This window comes from Colossoma macropomum, unplaced genomic scaffold (genome assembly GCF_904425465.1).
Source record: "Colossoma macropomum unplaced genomic scaffold, Colossoma_macropomum, whole genome shotgun sequence".
Taxonomy (NCBI): Eukaryota; Metazoa; Chordata; class Actinopteri; order Characiformes; family Serrasalmidae; genus Colossoma; species Colossoma macropomum.
Genome location: NW_023494788.1, coordinates 4,174,296 through 4,187,040, shown reverse-complemented (window position 1 = coordinate 4,187,040; position 12,745 = coordinate 4,174,296). Strand labels below are relative to the sequence as shown.

The window sequence follows — 12,745 nt, the reverse complement described above, 5'->3', positions numbered from 1 at the left end:
TCAGGCATAACATTATGACCTTATGACCTTGTTTCTACGCTCCTTGTCCATTTTGTCAGCTCCACTTACTATATAGGTGCACTTTGTAGTTCTACAATTATAGACTGTAGTCCATCTGTTTCTCTGCATACTTTGTTAGCCCCCTTTTACCCTGTTCTTCAGTGGTCAGGACAAATAAATAGAAATTGTGCAGTAGAATTTGCAGAAAATTTCCATAATAAAGCTTGTTCCCTGTAGAGGATATGTCAACTTATTTTCACTTAGAAAATCAACAAAACATGTCATCTGACTGGGCTTGTTCAAACTTTTGCTGATGACTGTATACAGTGGTGCTTGAAAGTTTGTGAACCCTTTAATATTTTCTACATTTTTGCATAAATATGACCTAAAACTTCATCAGATTCTCACACAAGTCCTAATAATAGATAAAGAGAATCAAATTAGATAATTGAGATAAAATTATAACACTTGGTCATTTATTTATTGAGGAGAATGATCCAATAGTACATATCTGTGAGGTGGCGGTGGTATCATGGTTTGGGCCTGTTTTGCTGTATCTGGGCCAGGATGGCTTGCCATCATTGATGGAGCAATGAACTCTGAATTATACCAGCAAATTCTAAAGGGAAATGTGAGAGCATCTCTCTGTGAGCTGAAACTCAAGAGAACGTGGTTCATGCAGCAAGACAAGTCGTTCTACCAGAGAATGGTTAAAGAAGAATAAATGAATGTGTTGGAATGGCCGAGTCAAAGTCCTGACCTTAATCCTATAGAATTGTTGTGGAAGGACCTGAAGCAGCAGTTCATGGGAGGAAACCCACCAACATAACAGAGTTGAAGCTGTTTTGTATGGAGGAATGGGCCGAAAGTGCAGGACTAATCACGGTTACCGGAAACGTTTAGTTGCAGTTATTGCTGCACAAGGGAGTCACACCAGATACTGAAAGTTGAGGTTTACATACTTTTGCCACTCACAGATATGAAATATTGGATCATTTCATTCTCAATAAATAAATGAGCAAGTTTAATATTTTTGTCTCACTTGTTTAATTTGGTTCTCTTTGCCTACTGTCTGATGAAGGTTTAGGTCAAATTTATGCAGAAATATAGGAAATTCTACAGGGTTAACAAACTTTCAAGCACCACTGTAGATGTATGAATATCATTACTGTTCCAAGAACCTTGTATCTCCAAATTGGCAGCTTTACTGGAGAAGGAAAAAACATTCTTAACTTTAATGAAAGTTAATGCATGTAATTTTGGACCATTTCTATTAGTCCATGAATGATGAAATGTTCATCCAATGCTTTTTTTCTTACGACATATTGGATCACTACTCCTTAACAGGATGCTCTGAGGTGATTGTTGGTGGGTTTCACTCTTCAAACCCAGCAGGGATTACTTAGTTCAAGCCACAGCCTCCAGGAACTGCTGCTGAGGCACAATTTTATCCATCTAAAGCTCCAGCTAATGCTGTAGGTGCATAAACAAACACTCTCTCTCAGCGTGTCAAAGGAAGTGTGGTGAGGTGAAGGAATTCGCCAGTGATCTTTCTCAGATTCAGGGAAAGGAAGTGTTAGTATTTCAGCCTCTTAGCTTCTAAACACTTTTTCCTATCACAACTTAAGCCACTTATAGTGGATTATGAAACCCTTGTGTTTTGGTTAACCAAAACTGTCAGCAGGAGATTTCATTCCCACACTGTTTCTTGCTATTTAGCTTTTCTTTTAGTTCATGATCAAAACGTTCTACAACACTAGAGCTAAATAACAGTCTGCGGGGATATTTACAGAGTGGGTGAGGCAGGAGAGAGAGAGTGGGGGATTGAATGAGAAAGAGGCTTTGAGGTGGTCTCCAGCACAAATCTGTCTGGTACTGCTGACCACACCAATCAAGAAGGCTCAGTTGCAGCAGATTCGATGCTAACGGCTGATTAGTTTGTCACCCAGGAGTGTTAGTCTTGAGTTTTCTCCTAAGACACATCTGCTGCCTCACTAATGGCTTTCTAATCCTTCCCAAGCCTGAAGTGTTTACCTTACTGCGCCTGCAACTGGAGGCTAGTTACGCTTCGACAGATAGATTACAGAACCGCACTTCAGTCTTCCTGGATTTCTGGACTTTCTTTGAGAAGGAAACTCCCCTTGAGTGCTCTCCAGGACCTCTGCAGCTATTTTCACTCCACCCTTCACTTCTCATGCCTATGAGCAGGTGGAAAAGGGCTCTAGACTTCAACTCATATGCTTAGGGAGACCACTGGCAAAGGAAACTGCCTGAGAAGTCTGGGACTTGTTTTAAGTGGCCACAATGGTTTTCTTATTAGACGCTGAGACTCTCAACTTGTCTGCATGAGCCTGGATGCTGCCTAGGCTTCCCTGCACTGCCTGCGTGTGGGTTTGAGTGTCTGGAGGCAGTCCACAGACTAGCACCAGCTGTTGAGCCAACAAGCGCGATTGCTCCAAGTACCGCTCCCACTCAAGTAGGAGTGTGTGGTGTATAAGTGTGTGTGCCAGTCTGTACGCACACCACAGCTTTGCGACCGTGCTCGGACGGCAGAAAAGAGGAAAATGCCGGCCATTTTGGTCGCCTCCAAGATGAAGTCGGGATTGCCCAAGCCTGTCCACAGCGCGCTGCCCATTCCCCAGTCACCCAGCCATAGACGAGCCGATCAGAACAGCAGCCCAAAGCCCAGCCACCCCAGCCTTATCCCTCTGAGGACTCCTCTCTCTAGGAGGCACAGCCAGGGCGTCGGAACGCCACAGATAAAAAGCCCGCCAGCCAAGGAAAAGGCACCGGACCCCCAGGTTTGAGCACAGTTATGAGATTCTTCCGCTTTTATTGGACATGGTATTATTAGCACTAATTGTCGTTATAGTGAGTGTGAGAAGTTGTTTAATTTGTTTTTAGATCTTGTAGATAAAACAGAGAAAACAAAAAACACAGTCTTGACTTTGGCTTTGCTGATTTTTACAAAAGCTCCATGTTTCATTATTTAAAACTGAAATTGTGGAGCATTTTTATTGGTCGATTCTTCATGAAATGTAAACACAATAGACTAGCTGGCATTTTTAGATTATGCATAAAATAAAATAACACAATTGGAGATACAGGGTTTTGTTCTGACAGCACCTCCATATATAATACTTAGGGAATATATTATTATTATTTATATACACTTATCTTTTATCTATTTTCTATCTTTTATCTATTTATATACACACATCTATTATACATATGGGATATGGTGCACTGTTCAACTTTGCAAGAATCAGTACAGTAAGAAATTACTTATGAAATTCATTATGCAGAAACTAATACCAAACTAATGTGTATAACTCTGTATTTATGAGGGTGATGAACTAAAGTGCACACCCACATACAGATCTTTGGAGTCTAAGGGGTTAATGTGCACCTGCAGGCAGTTGTGGCTTTGGTTAAGCTTTGTAGTAGGAGCACATAGTAAAGTTTTAATAAGACTCTTTATGAGCATGTGTGTGGATGTAGGTGTGCATGTGTGTGTTTTTACAGGTGAGGGTGTATTTCTCAGGCTGCTCTACGTCAAAAGTCTAAAGTTAGAGCAGAATCATTACAGTCATCATTAGAGTGATTTCATTCATTTACACGCACTTAAGTGGGTGTGAAGAGGCTTTACCTGGTTCAGTGTGGGATTTAAGGGAGATCAACACCTTGCTTGAGGTCACTGTGTGTTGAGCTACTGACAAAGTGTGTTTGTGCCAGCACCGTCAACGTGTCACAACAACATCCTGTGATAAAGATAAGAACTTCTGACTCCATTCAACTAAATTCAACCCAGTTTTGCTGTCATTACGCATATACAGAAGGCTATGCTGTTATGAAGTTAATTCTGTTTAAATAAGGGTGCCAGGATGGCAAAAATAAAGATTAATTTACCAGAACAGTCAAACCGTTGCACATCAGGAGCTCTAACGGGACCCTTATTTGCTCTGAAAGAGACCTTTGTTTGTGCCGGAGTGCCAAGACCTTTCTAGCTTCATGCCTAGTGAATAAATTCAATTGAAAATGTTATATTGTTTTAAGAATAGACGAGGCAGTTCTGGTCAAATGTGACGTTCTGCCTCATTACACAACACTACACTGAGCCTGCAGCTGCTCTGCGAGTGTATTTATTTTGCCTTGTGCTCCTGCTACAGTGAGGAACTTCTCTCTTTATGTGGTTTGGAGGATGAAATGCTGCACCGCTCACTCTGTCATTACAGTATTACACACAGAAACACACACAGCAGTGGAGGTTTTACTATAGTGCTCCATTAGTAGTGGTGCGCCACACTGCAGGTGGGCACACGGCCATGTGGGATCCACACACACACACACCACTCTGGAGCACATCAATGGGAACGGCACGCTGGCACTGATCCAAAGATCAGTCCATGCATTTATATATACAATACTGATCTCTAGCACACACCCATATGTTCACATATATCCTCTTATTCTCTAATCAAAGCCCATATGCTCACATATATGCCCCTCGAACACTCATGTGCTTTCGTAAAGCCTATATTCTTAAAAGGCTACTATATTTGTCTATTATTTTATTTTTTTCCCCCACTTATGCGGTTTGTGTTGTTTTATATACCAAAACAGTTATCATTCGTTTTTTCATAACCATTTTCCAAATCTTTACCTATTAGAATTAACTCTTTTGTGGTGTTGGGGTCTGTGGGACCCATTTTTAATGTTTACCAAGAGAAAAAATGATATGATTTATTATTATTTCAACCCCAGTCTCCTTGGCCTTTGCTCATTTTCTGTGAAGAACATATAAAAGAACACATTTTCAGTGTCTTCACTCTGTTCACCCCCCCTACACATTTATATTACACATGGTGTTAGGGTGAACCTGCGGGGAGTAAAAGTGTGGAGATGCTGTGTCCTTCACTCTGTTCTCCTGTGGACAACATGGACAGGCTGCTGACTGGCTACAGCTGCTAAAGGAGAGCCCTACACTGGACACTTGTGATATTTTAAACATCTGGCATTTTTACATAAATTGTTATGGCTGTATTGATTTAAAAAACAATAATGTGGTGGGTCCACAAGGGTTAAACAAGCTGTTTGTGTAACTGTGTCTTTAAAATGGATATAAGTGAATGAGCTCTGATTTGATCAGCCACCCTGCATTGTGCCTCATTTAAAGTCTTTTACAACACTCCTTATAACTTCAGTGTGCATGGGTAGGATTAAACCAGTACAGGCGGAATAGGTGGATGAATGTGAATGTGTTTTTAAAAGACATCACAAAAATAATGAATTCAAAACAGGCTATTTTTCCAGCTTAGTTTCCGTATATAGAACTTGCGGATTGCGGGACTGAAAGTTTTGAAACCTTAGCCATATTTACATACCACGTTAAGCCACGTTATTAAAAAGACTTTGTCTCTTCCATGATATGTTCTCTTTAAGGTTGTAAGTTTTTGCACTTCTGTCCCCTTTTATACTGGCGTACGTTACTGGAAAATTTGTGGCTGTGGCTGGTGCAGAGTGTGTTTTGGTAGGAGACGGGTTTTTAGAAAAAGGCTGCAGTTTCCGACCCGGCAGACTACATTGTAAATCCAAACTAATAATTTGTTACATAACTTGTATCATTGATTCTTATTGAAATGAGTGAAATGAAAGGGGTGAGGATGGTAGGAAGATGGACTTCATTTATAAAGCATCTGGACTTCCATTTCACAGGAAGGGATCTTATTTAGCTGTCAGTTATCATACTGAATGTCCAACTCAGTGATACTGTGTTAAAGAGCTCATATAATTTTCCAGCACTTTGGGAAATGACAGTTTATATAATATATAAACACAGCTAAAGTTTCAAAACATACCGTTCATCCCCCAGTTCATACAATCCGACCTCAAAAAACAGCCCGTTCTGAGTTCATTGTTTCTGTGAAGTCACGAAAACCAGCACATTTGTGCGTACAACAGTTTAGCTCTGCCCATTCACGATGAAGTTAAAAAGGCTGTTTCTGCATGGACGACTTTTTGACTGAAGCTCAACACAGGGCAGTCAATCAGTACAGAGTTCATTTACATATTCACCAGTCTTTAAGACACAGTAACAAAAAACAGCCTGTTTAATTTCAAGGGAGGTTGGAAAACGGTCATGTCAAATTGAATTATGACTGTTTTTGGTACATAAACTCACAAAGGTCATAAGTTGACCCCAGGAAAAAAATATAAATTCAAGAAAAATGTAAGATATAGGCCCTTTAATGTGTTTGCAGTCTAATGTTGAAGGTTGCAGTGCATTATATACATCTCTTTTAGCAGGATTGTGTTAAACAACTCCCTTTATATTGGAATGTGGCAATTCAACAGCATTGATTTAGGAATATCAGAATCTATTATAAGCGATTAATAATATTCTATGAAGTACAGGCTCATTTTTTTTTCAACATAAAATTCTCGGGCTATTTTGAAATACAAAGGTCTCCCCAAAAAGGCCTTTATTGTATATATTCCACCACTGTGCAAATAATGTCTTCTGTCACATTGTGTATTCAATGTGTTTTTAAAACTAATTTTGAATCATAACAAATAATCAAACCAGATTTCGGTGAAAGCTAAGATTTAATAATGAATCGTTTCCTAAAGAATTGAATCATTGTGAGGTTCACAGGCTTGAGTCCCTGTGTTCACGTGGTTCTGCCTCTGTGAAAGACACACGGCTCACACCACCTCCCACAGCCCTGTAGCTGCCCTGCTGACCACAGCACAGATCTGGACATTATTAGTGCCACATGCTGCCACCACAGACCAGTGCATTGCCAGCCCACAGGTTTGCTTTCACAGGATGGGTGGAGCAGCCCTCAGAGACCCTAAGAGAGCAGAAATAAACACTTGGCCCCACAGAGTCCATGTGAATGTGTGTGCGCACATGTGCATGATAACTCAAAGTTACATATGCATCATTCAAACACAGTATATAGTTGCATTACGTACACACATATATGTATATATATATATATATATATATATATATATATATATATATATACATATATATAAAATAAATGCTATTGTAACCATATGTAATCACTGTTTCTGTCTCTCCTTCGTTCTCAGACCCTCTATGTCTTTTTCTTTCCTCCACCTTTTCATCTCCCTCTCTCTCCGCCTTCTCATTTCTATTAATATTAATCTCTAGTCACCTTCCATTCCACATCTAAAGCACTTCTACAGTAAAGCTGATCCCAGACCTGTTATAAGACAGTAGCAGTCCTAGTAGCACATGGTCTTCACCTGTGTCCCACTGACACACATAGGAGGGAGTAGTGAGTGACCAGTCCAGAGAAGGCTGCACTGCCCCCTACTGCTTGCACTACACTGCATGGTGTCTATAAAAAAGGAAAGGAGTTTGGATTTAGTGGTGAGCAATATGATGATGTCGCTGTTGTCGGATAAAAACCTTGTATCTCCAAAATTATGACTTTACAGAAGAAGCAAAAAACATACTTTATTTTTAATGTAAGTCAATGGAACCTGATTTTTTTCCAAATAAATTTTGGGTCATTTCTTTTGGTCCCCCTTTAGAATATCAACTGTACGTAGCATAATTAAGCCTGTTTAACATTGTACAATAAATTACTGTACTTTTTCATAAGTAAGTAAGTTTTCATAGCATTTTCAAATGTGCTACTGCTAGAGCGCTGTGCCTGTTGTAACTGACCAACACTCAGACAAAACTAAATATCATGATGCACATCATGTAGCATGAAAATGTCTTTGGTAATCGTGATGTTACATTTTTTGTGATATCACCCAGCCCAGCTTGGACTTTGCACTTACATTAGTTACCACTTGTGTTTGGTGTTGCCAGTGAACGATTACTGACGTCTCTCCCTGAACACAGTTAGAAAACAACTTTTGGCCTCATTAACCAGTTGTCACCCAGTCAGGGCCCTGAATTTAGGCCAGGACGCTCTTTGATTCCATATGAATATCAGTCGTAATGAAAAGCTTTTGTCACAGGTACAGCAAATCTTTCACTTGCAAGCAGTATTGCCTTTTGTTCGCAGAGCAACTGCTGTATGAAGTCAGCGTCTGCGCTCGATTTTGTCGTAAAATGTTGCATTTGATTTTGGCATTTTAAATGTATTACACTGTATAATTTTTGTCAAGTAGCCTCACAAAACATGCTAACATGGATAACAATAAATGGGAGCTTGTAGTCATGAATTAACTTAATTGCATAATCTCAGTTGGTCGATGTCTCAGGCCTCATACACTGTGCTTGCTACCGATCTATGTATTCGAACTCTGTGGGGGAGCTTTTAGAGGCATTTACGCTTCAGACGTCTGGTTCCTATCACCAAGGCTGTGAATTTTCTGACTCATTAACCTTCTTCAGAATGGAGCATTTCAAGGGGAACATTTTTTTTGTATAATTAAGTGGCTAATCTGCTTAATGGTTAATCTGAGACTGTAATTCTGCACCTGATTTTGTTGCAAAATGTTGCATTTGATTTTAGCATTTTAGATGTATTACACCACACATCAATCTGGCATAACATTATGACCACCTCCTTGTTTCTACGCTCATTGTCCATTTTATCAGCTCCACTTACTATATAGGTGCACTTTGTAGTTCTACAGTTACAGACTGTAGTCCATCTGTTTCTCTGCATACTTTGTTAGCCCCCTTTTACCCTGTTCTTCAGTGGTCAGGACCCCCATGGACCCTCACAGAGCAGGTACTATTTGGGTGGTGGATCATTCTCAGCACTGCAGTAACACTGACTGTGCTGGTACAAGTGGATCAGACACAGCAGTGCTGCTGGAGTTTTTAAACACTGTGTCCACTCACTGTCCACTCTATTAGACACTCCTACCTTGTCGGTCCACCTTGTAGACGATAGCTCATCTGCTGCTGCACAGTTTGTGGACCTCTAGTCCTTCATCAGTGGTCACAGGACACTGTTCGCCGGATATTTTTGGTTGGTGGACTATTCTCAGACCAGCAGTGACACTGATCCACTCAGACCAGCGCAACACACACTAACACACCACCACCACATCAGTGTTACTGCAGTGCTGAGAATGATCCACCACCCAAATAGTACCTGCTCTGTGAGGGTCCATGGGGGTCCTGACCACTGAAGAACAGGGTAAAAGGGGGCTAACAAAGTATGCAGAGAAACAGATGGACTACAGTCTGTAACTGTAGAACTACAAAGTGCACCTATATAGTAAGTGGAGCTGATAAAATGGACAATGAGAAACAAGGAGTTGGTCATAATGTTATGCCTGATCAGTGTATTTTCCTTATAGACCATATGATTTTTGTCAAGTAGCATGGACAACAATAAATGGGAGCAGGTAGTCACAAATTAACGTGAACCATTTTGCATAATCTTAATTGGTCGTTATTCACGTACATTCACTGCTCATTTTTTTCCCTGAACTATTCCTTTAATGTTTTATATAAATACTCTGACACGTATTTCTATTGAATGCATTTGTATTAGAATATTGGAAATTGTATCCATTTTTAGACAGATAATATCCACTCACATACAGTATATAAAACCAGACTGCGGGGTCAGTTCAGAGCAGGGAGACACTGCTTTCAGCAGCTTGGTAGGTCACCTTATCCTCTGGACAACAACGAACACTGTAGCTTCTGAAAGAGGCTTCTGTCCATGCGAGTGATGTCACACATTTAGAGGGGAGTCCTCTTATTCAGTGACTCTGCAGGAAGGTGAACAATGCCAGCTTTTGAAGCAGCAAGCGTGGGTCTCTCTTTCTCATCTATTCATCCTGAATGCTGGTGATGCTCATGTTGTTCTGACTGTGTGTCATTTAGCATTGGAGTGAGCAACGTGTCTCTCTTTCTCTCCTTCTCGGATGGACAGATTTACACAGACTGGGCGAACCACTACTTGGCCAAGTCAGGTCATAAGCGGTTAATAAGGGACCTCCAGCAGGACGTAGCGGATGGGGTGCTGCTGGCCGAGATCATCCAGGTCGTAGGTAAAGTAGAAACTCACTAGAGCTGCACATCATTGAATAGTTGATCTTTGCAGTAGTCACATCGCCATGACTTGCAATATGCAAATCTCTAATGGTCAGATTGGTGGAAATGGATTAAGCTTAATCGTGGGGTAAACCACAATGCCAGTGGTGTTTAATAAAAATCTCATTTAGTTTAAGTTAAGGATTATTCTGGGTCTGGGAAACTGTTACTAAATGTTTGACTCTGTGCTGTGAGCATTCTGACCAACTCTTTCTGTGGGTGTTTCTATGATTCAAGGTATTCACATCATCTATGAAACATAAATAATTTTGGCCAAAATAATGCAGGCTAATCTTTAACCATGTCACAGTAATGTGTCACCCACATGGTTTTAATATATTGCAAGGCATATCACAATTATATGCATCAATATAATCACACTGTTACAGCCCTGCCTCTCACTATCACTACATAGGATTATGTAACCTGCTTATCTGAGATGTAGTAACCTGGGCTTTTGTTATAATACAGGATTGAGGACATACTGTTCCAAAAATGTTTTACAATGTGTTAAAAAGTCACTTAAGTGTGAATAATATGGACACTATGTACAGCAAAATCTCTAGTGTTGAATTAATACCTACTGAGGGCTCGATTTGAGGGAGAATGCAAGGAAATACCATTTATCATTTTTAAAATGCCCAACTTTTTGGAATGATTCATTATAACACTCAGACTAAATGAGATTGAGATGTATACAAAGTTAGTCAGAGGAGTTTGATGTGAAAACTGTAGAGAAATTGTAGAGAAACTAATTGGCAGGGCTGGGCAATATGACAACATATATCGTTATCATGATAAATTATGTCACAATAAAATACAACATGATTTTCTGTACATTTTGTGTGTATTGTCAGTACTGTCCAACTGCAGGTTTCATTATAAAGAGAGCAAAATTAGTCCTGTTTACCTGGATATAGTGCAACACTATGTGAAATATTGAATAAAAATTGTTATATTTAGAATTATTACAATATTAGATTTTTGCCATACCCTTTTGCCCACCTGTACTTAGCAGCTTTATGTACAGTGGTTGGGATAGAAACCAGGCGTCACAGTGTCTACAACACAAATATAGACATTTTATTTGAAATCCAAAACAACCAGTGAACCTACACACATCTTTGTGTGTAATGTTTTATATGCAATGTTAGTAATGGTAAAATAATGGTAAATCTGGAAAAGTGAGTTTTATTTGGGGATTACTTTTAAAAGAATAACTTTTAGGCCAAAACCTTATATCAAAACTATAATAAAAGATTGTATTTGCTACCAATTTGTGTATTAGATTTCTGTAAGGGAGCGTTTAGAGGCGTTTACGCTTCAGACGTCTGGTTCCTATCACTGAGGCTGACTCGTTAACTTTCTCTAGAAAGGAGCATCTAAAGGGAAACTCCACCACTTTTTCAGAATTTCTGAATAATTAAATGGTTAATCTGGTTAATGGTTAATCTGAGACTGTAACTCTCTACAACGAGCCAATTTACATCAAACCATTCTGAATGACTTTGTTTACATCGAAAAAAAAAGAAAAATCGATGGAGTTCCCCTTTAACATCAAACCACTCTGAATGACTGTTAACATCTTAACGATGTAATTGTTAAGAGTATGTGTATACTGGGTGGAATTCCCCTTTAAATTGGTGATTAATCAACGAATCAGTCGCACATTTCAAATTCACAATTCAACGAAAACGTAGTTTAACGGATCAGCCGGAGTCAATGGTCAGTTCAACCTAGCTGAGGAAACCAGTTTCGTTCTTCGTTTTTCTTCTCACAGTTAATGTCCTGAAACGCCAGACTAATAATAATGAGTCATTATGAAGCTGCTAAAGCTGATAACTTAACGTTATGTTAATTTATCGCGAGCTAGCGTCACTCTCTGAGGTAGCGTTAGCTAGCTAAGCTAACGTTAACGTAAGAGCACCGTATTCCGTACAGTATTTCGGCATTTTTCGCGTTTTAGTAGTTATTGCGGAAATACCCGAAGTCATACACGATTTAATGATTGCTTGGACTCTGCCTAGCAACCAATATGCACTTTGATTGGTCACATTTTGGCCAATACTTTTAAAGAAATAATAAAAAACGTCATCGGTGTCAACGGTTTGTACCGTCGGTACTCCGTACACCAGCTTCCCCAGAGGGAGCGGTTTTCCGTACAGTGTTTTCCCTGCATTTTATTTGAAGTTTTATGTAATCTAATTACATAAAAATAGACATTAACTGATTATACTGATTATAAAATTGAATTATTATAAACAATATGTGCAGTGAATGAGCCTACCATGGAAAGAAACCCAGTAAAGTGAGGCAGTGCTGTGAAGCTGCGCAGCTGAAAGGAGTCTACTAAGGTCTCTCAGCTGACGGTGTAAACTTAGATTAACAACTCAGTACTAAACACACTGTGTTTCATGGTGATGATCCATTGTTTAATATTCGTTTTAGTGTTAAATATGATGTTTAAACGTGCTAAAATGCATTTTAACTGGCCGTGAAAGTTTTCCCCACCCCTTTCACATTCGCATCCCTGGGTTTCCCCACCCGCCCTGTTCGTGTGGCGCTGGGGGGTCGGTCACTATTTGCATAGATTTGATGTCCAAACCCAGCTTAGATGGTCTTGCCAACCGATTTAATGGGGAAAAAGGATATATGATAATGTCTCAGATGCATCTTTGACAAATGTCAAGAAAG

At 39.7% G+C, this 12,745-nt stretch overlaps 1 protein-coding gene across 1 annotated transcript in view; it reads left to right on the top strand.

Annotated features, from left to right (window-relative positions):
* Positions 1-2,484: 2,484 nt before the first annotated feature.
* Positions 2,485-12,745, top strand: part of nav2b (neuron navigator 2b) — a 122,588-nt gene continuing 112,327 nt past the window's right edge. The window contains exons 1-2 of the mRNA XM_036568094.1: positions 2,485-2,801; positions 9,891-10,008. Of these exons, the coding sequence (XP_036423987.1) occupies positions 2,565-2,801; positions 9,891-10,008 (355 nt within the window). The 5' untranslated portion in view covers positions 2,485-2,564. The remainder of the gene's footprint in view (positions 2,802-9,890; positions 10,009-12,745) is intronic.